At 46.1% G+C, this 13,608-nt stretch overlaps 1 protein-coding gene across 3 annotated transcripts in view; it reads left to right on the top strand.

Annotated features, from left to right (window-relative positions):
• The window catches only part of ETS1 (ETS proto-oncogene 1, transcription factor), a 129,891-nt gene extending 116,683 nt beyond the window's left edge, over positions 1–13,208 (top strand). For all 3 annotated transcript variants that reach the window (XM_044258188.1, XM_044258189.1, XM_044258190.1), the window contains 2 exons: positions 8,359–8,477; positions 9,348–13,208. In XM_044258188.1, coding sequence (XP_044114123.1) covers positions 8,359–8,477; positions 9,348–9,563 — 335 coding nt within the window. In that variant the 3' untranslated portion in view covers positions 9,564–13,208. The remainder of the gene's footprint in view (positions 1–8,358; positions 8,478–9,347) is intronic.
• Positions 13,209–13,608: the final 400 nt, after the last annotated feature.

Raw genomic sequence — 13,608 nt, 5'->3', positions numbered from 1 at the left:
ATCTCTATAAAGTAGGGAGGACAGGATAACTATTTCCATTTTAGGGATGGGAAAACTAGAGCCCAGAGAGGTTAAATTAGTTGCATAAGTTCATGCAGTGAATCAGGGAGGAAGTGGGAGCAAAGTGCTGGAGGCTTGGCCTCCCCACTTGGGGCATTCCTTGGGCATATATATATTTTTAATTTCTGAGGGTACTGTCTGCTCTCCTCTCCCAGTTTTCCACTGCCTGACACGTTTGTTTGTTTTTGATTTTTTTGAAATTCTTTCTCTCTTTTGGTCTAACACGCCAGGGACACAGACTTGATATCAAAGGCAGAGTTCATGTGATTTGAGAGCTGTTTTCTGACTGGCTTCCATTGTCAGCTGCTGGCCCTTTTGGCAATAAATCCATCCATGTTCGTGAAGTTATCATCCATTATATAATGTTCATGGAGAGTGTTTTTCAAGCCCCTGTCAGATAATATTCTTTGTGGTTGTGTGCTGAATTACTAGAACCTGTATGCCCCACTGCTACCCTTGAGCTATTAGCCATTGATACAGGAACTTAGTGATGGAACATATGACTCATTGGACCAAGGCACTGTTGGCTGGTTATGCAATGTACCATAGTTAGATCGTGCTGGAGTTGAGAGGAGATCAAGGTGGGGTGGAGGCAGGAGATGGGCATCATTCCGAAGAAGTGGGAAAGAGGTACTTACAGACATATCCCCATGCCAAAATATCAAGCAGTCTCTGCCCTTCCTTTCCTTTTAACAATCCTCCCAGTGGTGGCCAAACCATCCAACAGTCGTTTATCCCCAGGTAGAAGATGTCGGCAGCTTCACGGCTGATTTGGGTCCAGAGGGCAAGCCACTGTCAGGAGGTTTCCTGTTTGTCATTCACCTTCATTTCATATGGACTCAGTGGACAGGGATTTGGGCATCTTCTGTGAATGATCGTTCAGAAGCGGGTTGACAGGAAGGGCGTGGTGCTTATGAGGCTCCGGGGTCCCCCCACCCCGTAGCAGCCACGGTGGGCACCTTCACAGTGGCAGCAGAGGAAGGTAGATTGGTGAGCAGATGGGTCATTTCTGGATTCGCGTGTGCTGTTTTTGCCCTCTTCGTTTGGCTGTGGGTAGAGACACCTGGGTGGAAGGGAGGGGCAGTCAAGGCCCGTTCCTCTGCTTTAGGACCACCTGCCAGATGTGTGCTCTGAGGGCAGAGTCTTCCCTGTTGCAAGGGTGACCAACCATGCGAGTTTCATAGGTTAAAATAAATGTGGTGTCTTGCTCGCACTGAGGTGTTTGATTTGACTTTTAGAGTCAAGCTGAAGAGATTAACTTCTCAAAGTGGCACATGAACCCCCAAAGGACAGGCCGTGTGGGTATGTTTTTATTTGGGGGAACTTGTTGCTCCTACAGCCTGGGAGTCACTCATGTTGATTAGTCCCAGATAGGGTTTAATAGAGAGAGAGAGGCAGCTGGGGTAGACACCTTTCTGCAGAGGGAGGATGAATGTCTCAGCAGCATGAACCAGTAAATGTCTGTTGAGCTCTTGTCTGAAACCCCATACCTGCCACCGAGAAAAGAAGGCTCATGAAGCTTGAGTCTGGGCACCCAGGGGGCCAACTGCAGGTGTCATTCAACAGCAAGTCGCTTTCGGACTATTGGTATTTCGGGGTCGTCTACGCTTTACCTTGCACCAGTGAGAAAGCACCATCTCTGCTGTGAAAGCGTGCATCCCAGTGACGAGAGAGACAGGCACAGAGGACACAGACCATCAGGCTTGGCCTCGGTAGAAGCAAACCCATGAAAGAAGCTACCAGAGAGCGCGACTGCCCTGTGCTGACCTCCGTCTGCGCGGAAAGCAGCTCTCATAGGTTAGCCACATGCTGGGGCACGGACGAGGGTGTGAGGACTTGCAGGTGAAAGGAAAAGGAAACACGGCTGTCCAGCCCCGGTCGCCGTTCACCAGCAGCGAGTCCGTGACCATGCACCTGAAGATGAGAAGACATTGACAGGTGGCCAAGTGGAAAGGATGGTTCCCAGGAGGATCTTAGTAAAATCTTGTCCTTGCCCATGGCTGTGTATTGAGCTTGTTCACTTAGACTCAGAGTTGGGGAACATTCAACCATAGCAGTGAAACAATAGGGGATTTTTTATAACTAGCTCTCCTTAAGAGAGATGGTGGGCCTTCCAGTTCCTAGACAAGGAGAAGGGACTTAAAACATCACCTGGATGAGAAGGAATTTACCTGAAGTTTTGTCTTTTAAAAAAAAAAAAAAAAAAAAAATGAGACTAACAACTTGGATCTCAAGTGCCTTGAGGGTCCCCACCTGACACTTCTGCTTCTGAGGTTCAGTCACGTTCTTCAGATCAGGACTGTCACTATTGTACCAAGAACTCTCCTCTTACCCAGAAGCTTAGAAGAACAAAGCCAGCAGAGGAAATCCCCCAGCTGTAGCCGGTGAGGGGGCTTAGTGTATCTCATTACTCCAGAGGGGGCTGGAGGGAGCAGTCAGCAGGGTGTGCGGGGCCCAGCCAGAGAGAGTGGTGTGTGTGTGTGTGTGTGTGTGTGTGTGTGTGTGTGTAGCCCTCCCTCCTTCACTTCTTCGGAGAGAGACTTCCTTCTAACAGGGACCCCTCTGTTGTTGTGGCTGAGAGTTTCTACTTGAGAAGCATAGTTTCCCAGTGATGCCACCGGATTCCTGATGTGTGACACCCCGGGGCAGCATGGTGAAGGACGCCGTTGACTGCCTTGGGGCCCCCAGACAGGGACACTATTGTGAGTCACATTGAGTGTGTGAACTCCCCCTTCCCATGACTGGCACTATTCTTAGTACCATTCTCTGCTCCCTGGGACAAAGGTCACTGGGAGCATCGACTAGTTGGGTGGGTGGATGTGGCTGGGCCCGGGGTGAGAGGAGGCACAGGGAGAATGAGGAAGAGCCCTTACAATTTGAGGATATGTTGGAGCAAGGGCAAGGGATGGAGGAGCCCTGCAGCCCCGGGGATTTGGGCTGAGATACACTAAGCAATCTAGAAACATCCTCTGGGAGCATCTGTAACTGGCACTGCTAGTCTCATTTCCGGGTTTCAACAAGTCTGGGGCCTAGGAAGTTCCCTTGGGCCTAGACATGGATGGGACAGGCGGGGTCACCCAGTGTGCATTGCCATCCTGGAGCTACCTGCCAGCTGTGTGCTTCCCTCCGCGGATCCTGATATCCCTTCCCAGACCTGCAATGAACATGACCAGGCTCCTGTGCAGGACTGTCCACAAGTCCAGCTCGGTAATGGACCTACCCCGGACCCAGAGCTCTTATGGAGACCTGGCGTTTCCAGCTGGGAGAATAATTCCACGTCCTTCCTATTTACGGCTCCCCACCACCAAAAGGGCCCTTTAGGAGTTAGCCAAAGGGAGGAATCTTTGGGGGGGGAGGGTAATCTCATGGATTCTTTTCATTTGGTACCACATCCTGCACTTTCTGAAGGGCAAACAGCCACTTTAGGAATCCCACGGCAGGAGCCTTGCATGTGCCCGTCAGCCCTGGCTGGGCTTCCGGGATCTTCCTTGCAGAGTCAGGGAACAGAGGCTTGAGCTGACATCATCCTATTTTGACTTTCTTGTTGTGAAGCTTTCAAGAGACATTCCTCCCTGTTCAAGTTCCTGTGCTTTGGTTAGGCATCTGGTTTTCCTATTTAGGCTCCCTCTTGCCTTTGTTGTAAATAGTAAAAAAAACTTTTATAGTATCTCACCCATGGCCTGGGCTCCTAGTTCCCAGATTTCACAGTTTTATGTTCCTTATGAACAGAGGAAAACTCACAATGAGACCAAAAAACAAAAAGCAAGCAAACAAAAACCACACAAAAACCCACCAAACCCACAGACAGACAAGGGTTTACCCTGGCCCCCTCCCACCCCTGGCTGCCCAGGGAAGCAGGGTTGGCACAGACAGAAAGAACTTGTCCCTCTGACATTTCAGTTTGGGAGATGGCACTGGGCAGGAGAAAGAGCAGCAATAATTCTGTCTGACATCCGTGCCTCTGTGAGCTGGTTCTGGCGACAGGACTTACACACCCCCTTTGCACTTTCTGGCTGCCCTAGGGATCCCAAGGACAAGGATCTGGGATGTGTTCCTGAGCCTGTCTCTTTGGGACTTGGGTCTTGCCTGCTGCTCCCTGCCAGGGACTAGGACTTACCTGGGTAGAAGGATCCCAAAATGTCCTTCCTTCCCCTTCGCTGAGCTTGGTGTGACTAGCCCTCCACTCCCCAAGGGAATGTGAAGATAATGGGAAAGAGGTTTGTAGGTGAATAGTGGGAGGGAGAAACAGTGAAGTATCATTAGTCTCACAGCTACCAGGAGGGGATGGACTCATGGGGCTGGACATATCACCTTTGGAGGTGAACACCAAGGTCCCCAGTGGTTGGATGGTCAATCCGGAGAACCACTGGCCAGCCCAGTGTCCCGTGTCTGCTGTGAGTGGTGAGGAAGAGATTTTTTTTTTTTTTTAAGTCGGGTTGTTTCTTTTATCCCATGGCTCCTCTCAACCAGGCAGCCCGTTCAGATTTCTGCCTCTGGGTGGGTCTTATTTAAGGACAAAGCAGTGCTAAGCTAAAGGATTTGGGGGTCAGACCGCCTGGGTTCCATTCACGGCCATTTTACTTCTGAATGGCCTTGGACGAGGCCAGGGGACAAGTGACCCAGGAACTCAGTGTCCTCTGTTGTAAAAATGGGAAAACAAATTTGCGAGTCCTAGTACCTACTCCTTGGAGTTACTATAAGGAATAAATGAGATGAACATAAAGCATTACGCACAGTGTCCAGTGTGCGTGAGTGTGCGACACGCCCGAGCTCTCGTTTGCACTTTCCCTCATCTGGGGTCTTATAGTCACGCCTATCTCTCCGTGTTCCGTCGCTTGTCTATGGGCGTGGCCCGGGAGACGACTGACTGCAGACTCCGGGGCTCCTTCACGCAGTTTCTGAGTAGTTGACTGTTCCTGGTTTTGTCTCTCTCCCAAAGAGTAGGAAGACAGTGCTGTCTTGTTGGGTGTAGTGTCCTCTTTGCACTTCTTCCGGAAGCCTGCTCTTTTGCTGGGTTGTTTCAGTGGCTATTTGTGATTTTCTTGGCTAGCAGAGATTCCACAGCCTTTCTTAATAGAGACACGTGGACTGATGCCTCCTGTCCAGAATGGCTTCTCCACCGATTCCTCCCATAATGTCCCGTTTTGTCCCGTGAGCCCAGGCAGGCAGTAGTGACTGGTACCTTGAACTCAAGGCCCACGAAACCTGCCAATATGCCTGAGTTGTAGGCAAAACTGCATTTTAACAGGCTGAGAAACAGAAGAGGGTAAGGTTTTCCTGGGGTCACCTTCTGGGCTGTTTCTTTGAATGCTCAGTTATTTCGTAGGTCCACGGGATCATCTCATTCAAGAATATGCATAAGGTATTTCTTACAGGATGGTTTTTGAGAGTGCAAGGTGCATTCTTAGAAGGATGAAGTGAAGCTATTTCATCTTCCAGTTTTAGCTTGGCCTGTGCGGGAGAGCATGCTGGGGTTCGCCTCCAGCAGGTAGCCGCTGGGGTTGGGAGAGGATTGGGATGCTTCCTTTGGCTGTCTAGTGAATGTCCACGTCAGCTGCTGTTGCCCTGCTGCTTGGAGTCTGGAGGCCTGGGCACCGGACCCAGAACCATCACGTTTACACCGTGCCCCAGAGCAAAGTCACCTTGCTTTTCTGAACATTTTTCTTTTTGTTTCTTTTTTTTTTTTTAAAGATTTTTATTTTATTTATTTGAGAGAGAGAGACAGTGAGAGAGAGAATGAGCGAGGAGAAGGTCAGAGAGCGAAGCAGACTCCCCATGGAGCTGGGAGCCTGATGTGGGACTCGATCCCGGGACTCCAGGATCACGCCCTGAGCCGGAGGCAGTCGTTTAACCAACTGCGCCACCCAGGCGTCCCTCTTTTTGTTTCTTAATAGGATGGAAACACTAAGACTTGTTGTGCCTTGCCTATAGAGAGGGCTGGGGAGTGGATTTTAGGAGTTAGCAAAATGATGCATGGGAACATATCCTGTAGAAGTATAAGGTATAACAAGAGTTGACCCCTCTAGATCATAAGAACATTTCTCTTTCTAGATGAAGAAAGTTTATTTCCCATTAAATCTCACTTTCCTTTGGATCAGACAGATCTGAAGCTCAGATTAAGGATGAGAGCCTTAGAAAGTCAAGTGTCCCTGTATGAGCTGGAGTGCTCCTGGCTTCCTTCATCTTTCCTCCTCTGCCCAGATGGCTTCTAAGATGGTGTTGTAAGTGTAGACCTGTAGCAAGCACCACAGACTTGAACTGTAATGTTAAACCATGTTTCTCCCTCCAGCTACACCCATGAACGAGATTGGAATCACTGGCAGCATTGTCATATCTGAATAGAAAGTTATCTTACAAGGAAATCTATGAGCATAAATCCTTTAGCATGAGATAAGTGGACTATTAGAGTGTGTCTGGCTTTCCAGAACTAAGATCTTGGCAGTGTTAATTGCTAAGACAAGAGGAGTGTGTGTGTGTGTGTGTGTGTGTGTGTGTGTGTGTGTGTGTAAGTTAGAATATACTGACCCAGGAAGAATTTCTGAGATTGTCCTCACCTGACCTCTGAAGATTTCGTGGGTGGCAGGTTAATCCCTTATACAGTGCTGATATTCTCCTTTCTTAGTTTGTGAGGCTGCCTGTAAGTGGCCTGGGGGAATGGGATGGTGGTAGAGAGTATTATGACCTTATGACGGAAAGAATGTCTAACCTCTGTGTCCTTGTTGATGACCTTAGGATAGCAATCCTTGTCACTTACAAATCAGGGACTGGAGGCTCTCTAATACAGAGAAGCACTTAAGAGCTTTGACTTAAGATGGGAAGTGGCAAGGTATTCCTTAGTTAATGACTGTACTACTAATCAAAGCAAACATGACTTAGTTCTTTTTTTTTCTTTGTTTATCTGTTTATTTTAAAAGTAAAATGTATATTATTCTAATTGTATACAGTGTTAAATGTTTCATTTTTAAATTTATGACTCTCATTCTTAACTTTTTTTTAAAATTTATTTTCAGCATAACAGTATTCATTATTTTTGCACCACACCCAGTGCTCCATGCAATCTGTGCCCTCTATAATACCCACCACCTGGTACCCCAACCTCCCACCCCCCGTCCCTTCAAAACCCTCAGATTGTTTTTCAGAGTCCATAGTCTCTCATGGTTCACCTCTCCTTCCAATTTCCCCCAACTCCCTTCTCCTCTCTATCTCCCCATGTCCTCCATGCTATTCATTATGCTCCACAAATAAGTGAAACCATATGATAATTGACTCTCTCTGCTTGACTTATTTCACTCAGCATCATCTCTTCCAGTCCCGTCCATGTTGCTACAAAAGTTGGGTATTCGTCCTTTCTGATGGAGGCATAATACTCCATAGTGTATATGGACCACATCTTCCTTATCCATTTGTCCGTTGAAGGGCATCTTGGTTCTTTCCATAGTTTGGCGACCGTGGCCATTGCTGCTCTAAACATTGGGGTACAGATGGCTCTTCTTTTCACAACATCTGTATCCTTGGGGTAAATACCCAGGAGTGCAATTGCAGGGTCATAGGGAAGCTCTATTTTTAATTTCTTGAGGAATCTCCACCACTGTTCTCCAAAGAGGCTGCACCAACTTGCATTCCCACCAACAGTGGAAGAGGGTTCCCCTTTCTCCACATCCCCTCCAACACATGTTGTTTCCTGTCTTGCTAATTTTGGTCATTCTAACTGGTGTAAGGTGATATCTCAATGTGGTTTTAATTTGAATCTCCCTGATGGCTAGTGATGATGAACATTTTTTCATGTGTCTGATAGCCGTTTGTATGTCTTCATTGGAGAAGTGTCTGTTCATATCTTCTGCCCGTTTTTTGATATGATTGTCTGTTTTGTGTGTGTTGAGTTTGAGGAGTTTTTTATAGATCCTGGATATCAACCTTTTGTCTATACTGCATGACTTAGTTCTTGAAGGCACGAAGGATTATGCTGCCTTAGAATGTCTCAGAGGATAGAGCCAGTAATTTTCTTTCTAGAATTTTCATTGCAGTAAAAATGGACTGACCGTTAAGTCAATCCAAATAATATTGATAAGACAATGGTATATTGTAAGTGCTTTTTGAGGGGGGGCAGGTAGAAAGTTTTTCACCTTTCAGTCCTTGTGAACTCACAGTACCTCCTTCAACTTTTGTGCTGTATGCTGCCTTCATCCTCCGGGGGCTGGACGGACTGGAGAGGAGGCAGGAGGGGCGCTGTGTAATGGGATTCATTGCTGGTGCTGCCGAGCGTCTGTTGTAATGATTCACAATGGCTTGTGTTTTCAGGCAGTGGACCAATCCAGCTGTGGCAGTTTCTTCTGGAATTACTCACTGATAAATCCTGTCAGTCTTTTATCAGCTGGACAGGAGATGGCTGGGAGTTCAAGCTTTCTGACCCAGATGAGGTAAGAAGGGAGTGACGAGCGAGCACGGTGTGGAAGGGGGATGAGAGTGAACTCTGGAACTCTGGAAAGTGGTTACGTGGGCCGGGATGACATTTCCTAGGATTCCAGCTCCACCTCTGCCCCTCGGTGCTTGTATGATCTCGAGCCAGTTACGTAGCCTGTCTGAGACTGAGTTGCATCCTTCAGACAGCAGAGGACATAGCTACACTGCCCATTTGTGTTCTGAGTTTCACATTGTGGGCCCTTCATACATTTGGGTTGCCTTTTCTGGAATGGATCGGACAGTTCAAGAGGTCTTGGAAGATCAGTACAATCTGTTCGTTAATATATCATTTTCCACAAATGCATATCTGTGCCAAGCCCTAGTCTGAGCATGACAGAACTGAAAACACTGAACAAGAGAGGCAACATCTCTGGTCTGGCGGACAAGAGAAGATAACACGCCCAGTACAGAAAAAATGCTGCCCTTTGATGAAACACAGGCATGATCGGCTCCACTCCCTCACACTAAATTTCACGCTTGCAAAACGAGCATAGCCTACCAGCAACATAAGGAAAGAGGAGAGTTTGTAGTGTTGTCTTTTTTTTTCCCTCAATACTTTAATACTTCCCAGCACTTCATTACACAGAAACACAGGATCAATGTATTTTCATTAATTTAAAGAATCTTGCCCATTTCTTAAAAATGGGAATTCAGAATAGATGGGTGAGAAAAAGATCTCCCGTGCACGTGAGTCTCCACCCATCTTCCTTAGACATCACGGGTCACCACGAATGGATGGATACACGGGCATATTAGCGTGTCTACTTGGGTTATCCTCTAGGTTTTTACCCCGTCTCTTTTTCAGTTTTTTATTCGTTTAATTTCAGGTGGCCAGGAGATGGGGAAAAAGGAAAAACAAGCCCAAGATGAATTATGAGAAACTGAGCCGTGGCCTACGCTACTATTATGACAAAAACATCATCCACAAGACAGCGGGTAAACGCTACGTGTACCGCTTTGTGTGCGACCTACAAAGCCTTCTGGGATACACGCCCGAGGAGCTCCACGCCATGCTGGATGTCAAACCCGATGCCGACGAGTGACGGACACCCAAGGGGTCGGGGAAAACTCTGTTGAGACATTTCGAAGAACAACCATGTTGGTCGGACTCTTAATTTTTAATCGTTATTCTATTTTTAATTTTCCAGAACTCATTTTTTACATTCAGGGGTGGGGAGCTAAGTGAGCTGCAGCTTAATCAATTGTGAGCAGTTGGAAAAAGAGAGCCAGGGCTTGTGGGGTGGGTGGGATGAGAAATTCTTGAGCAAATTTTCAGGAGAGGGAGAGAGAGAGAAAGAGAGAGAGAAGGGTTCTTCTTAGAAGCTCGAAGGATCTGGCTTAAGGGAGGAGGAGACTAACACGTCCCATTATTTTTTAAAAATTGTCCGTGAAAAAAAAAGGCATGTCTTGAGTTATGGACCTGTTAGCAAAAGAAATTGACACATCAGGAGTTATGAGACCCATGAAAAGGCAATTAATTTGCTTTTGGTTTTAGGTCTGGGAGGGCAAAAAAGAGGGAGGTGGGATAAAACATTTGTTTGGGAGATGCACTAAAAACCAAGGACTGTTTACTTTTTACTCAACTTTTGAAACAAAGATGGACTTCAGTGGGGAGGATCCCAAACTGTTTTTGTGTTAAAATTTATTTTATTAAATTTTGTGCCAGTATTTTTTTTTTTTTTCTTAAAAATCGTCTTAAGCTCTAAGGTGGTCTCAGTATTGCGGTATCATGCAAGTTTGTTTTTTATTTGCCGGCTGAAGATTCTGTCACAGTGCAAGGAAACTGTTTATATAGACCCCACTGGAAATGCAAAGTGCTGTCACTGAGATCGGGGATCCCAAATTCATGTGACTTCTATATGAAGGAAAAAAAATCATGCTGATTTGGGTACAAGAGACCCGTGCACGTGAATTTCATCTGTGTTTTAAAAAACGATCACGCCCCTCTACTTACTTGTCATTAGTGGATTCTCGGGGTTTGGACTTAACATTGAACTAAGAAGCATTAAGTCTTTGAACTGAATGTATTTTGCAGCCCTGGTTTTGGACCACAGTCAATGTAGGAGCACTGTTGAGGTCATAGAAAAGAGATCGAAGGAGGAAGAGTGACTTGGTTCTTTATCGGTTCTATACCTGTAACATATATGACTTGGAATAAAGGCTGTGTGCGTGGGTATTACCCCTCAGGTCTTAGGAAGTAAGTCCTGAATGCTTGTCATCCCACACCAGCACTCATCTACACTTTCTCCTTTATGTCTCATTGTCCCGGCATCCCACGTTTATTGCTTCCCCCCACCCTGTTCCCCAGTGGAGAGAAATGTCCGACTTTCCGAGTGGTGAGAGAAAGAGCAATGCAATCATGCCATGAGATGGAGAGTGGCTGGCAAAGCCATTTAGATGTCCTGGGTTTTAGGAACAATGGAAATTAAGGTTGCGTGGAAGTAAAATGTGGCGTGGCTGTCTTTGGGAGGAGAAATGCATGGCTTCCCTTTGAGGAGTGTCAGCGGGTGGAGTCAGGTGTTGAGTAGACCGTGCACGCAGCGAGAAGAGTGCAGACCCTATCCGGCCCGTGCTTGGATCTGTTATCTTGGCACTGGGTAAGTGAAGGTTAATTATTGCAGAAGAGACAAATGACTTGAAGGCAAAAGAAACATAAGAAAAGGAGCTTGAGGGAAGAAAATGAGGTGGTCCGTGCAATTCAAGTAGATTTCTGGTTCCTCCAAAGCTCAACGACAAACTCCGTTCACTGGGGCAGTGCTGAAGGGTGGTCTGCAGAGGTTTGGGTCTTTTCCAGGGCGGGGAGGGTGGGAGCCAACATCTAACCAGTGAAGAAAAGTGCCTAAAACACTTGAACCCCGCCCCCCCCATAGATGCCTGATTAAAAAGGATGACGACGGAGGGACAGCTCTCAAGGAGAGTAGGAGAAGTGAAGAGATATTTAAGGTGGGCTTCTCAGGGTGAGCCCTTCCTTGGCTCCAAGGCAGAGACCAGAAGTACTAACTACCTGCTAGCATAGCTTCCAGAAAGTGGGTTGTTTACTCCCAGGTCCTCTTGCAGACCCTGAATTATCAGGAAACCAGCTCTGTGATTCATTAGTCTCCTCACACTGTTAAATCGGAGTGTCTCCTTGGAAAGCAAAGGCAGAGTTGGCCCAGCTATGTATTCTCATCTTCTTCCGGGTGTAGGTGCCTTAATGAAGCTCTTGAATATTTTAGGAGCTGCTCAGGGAGTGTTAGGCAGAACTGTTGGATTACGTCATTTTCTCTTAGATTATGGGATCTTTGTTGGGCACTGGCAAAGGCGTGTGTGTGTGTACCCGCGCACGTCCGTGTGTGCGCACATGTGCGTGTGCGTGTGTGCATGCTTGCAGACATGTAGAACTGCCGCTAAAATAATACCTGGGTTTTTCGGTTAAGTCTTTCCACATTTCAGCAACAGGCAAGAGTAGAACCAAGGCAGGGCATCGGTCTTGCTTGCTGTTTGCAAGCAGGCAGCACGTGACTTTCTCAGTGTACCCACCTTTCCTCTTGCGTTTCTGCTGGAAACTCCCCTTGCGTGAGCATGTCTAAGTCCTGCAAGAACTCCGTAGCAGATAAGAGATAAGAAAGTGCCTCCTCCTGCTCCTCTACTGCTTGTTTGCTAAGATGCCTCTCTCTCTAGGTCCACCATTTTCAGTATTTGTAGATAGTGCGCTAGTTAGGGACAGCTTTGTCCATCTGGCCAGATGCTTTTTCTCCTTCTGTCCAGGGGCCAGAGACCATCCCAGGAAGAGTGGTGGGTGGTTTATACACTGGAAATGTAGCAGAATTGTTGCATTTATGCTTTTTAAAAACACATGTTAACTTCAGAGGAAGTATGGGCAAATCTGGTTGAGCTGATGAAACCCTTATTTTCCTGGAGATGCCTTAACCCATGTTGGTTTTGGCTGTCGGGTTTGGGGTCACTTTTGTTTCCTTCTCCAAGCAGAGGAGGGACTTCCCTACACAGAGCCCTGGTTTTGTGGCTTTGGGGATTGGAGGTAGCATTCAAAGATCAGATGTGCTTTTCCTCACTTTGGAGACGAACACTCCGGGTTTTAGAGCATTAACCTGCCTAATCTTCATGGTGAAAAATCACACCTTCTCTGTTCTAGTCATGCTGTGCGTGCTGCTTTCTGTTGGGGTCTATATAAATGTGTTGAACTTATATCTACATTCCAAAGAAGTTTCAAGGAACCATAAATATATGTATACATATACATATATAAAGTATATATATATTAAAATGGAATTATCTCTATCAGGAATACTGCCTCAGTTACTGAACTTTTTTTAAGAATACTTTTTTTTTTAAGCTGAGAAGTATAGGGGTGAAAAAGATGTTATATTGTGTTTGACTATTTTCCAACTTGTATTTTCATATAATTTATATTTTTTAAAAAGCTGAAAATTTAAAAGCAAGATGAAAAAAGGAAAAGCAGGTGCTTTTTAAAAATCAGAACTGAGGTAGCTTAGAGATGTAGCGAAAGTGTCTATGTGTTTTTTTTTTAATGCAAAAAAAAATTTCTTATGGGGGAGTTTTTTTGTTTGTTTATTTTAGTAGCTGATGCTGGCACATCATTTTGCTGGAGAGTTTTTTATATACTGTAGCCTGATTTCATATTGTATTTTAAACTGTGTGAGATTAAAAACAAAGAAATTCATTCATAACAATGTGGGTTTGGCTCGATTCTTTCCTGTCTGGTGCATGTGTGAAAAAGCAGGACAGACTCACCAACAGAGACAAGCTGAGGAAGAAAGGCAGTTCAGTCTTGCTGATCTCACGATCTCAAGACCAGCTCAGATAAAGATTTCCTAATAAACTTATAATGAGAATACAGGGAAGTATAGTGCAATACCCCAATTATTAATATACGGAGGTCGCCCTTGGTGGAATGTGCCTGGCCTCGTCACACTGCATTTTGTTCATGTCTGAAGGACCGAAGAGCCCACGTGAAACAAGTTTTTTAGTGACTCAACAGATAAACATTTGATTTCAAGGGAGTAAATTTCCTGATAGGAACACGGAAAGTTGAACAGCTTAGCTCATGCTCTGGACATGAACAGTATT

This window comes from Neovison vison, chromosome 7 (assembly GCF_020171115.1).
Source record: "Neovison vison isolate M4711 chromosome 7, ASM_NN_V1, whole genome shotgun sequence".
NCBI classification, from domain to species: Eukaryota; Metazoa; Chordata; class Mammalia; order Carnivora; family Mustelidae; genus Neogale; species Neogale vison.
This window is presented reverse-complemented; position numbering and strand designations above follow the sequence as displayed.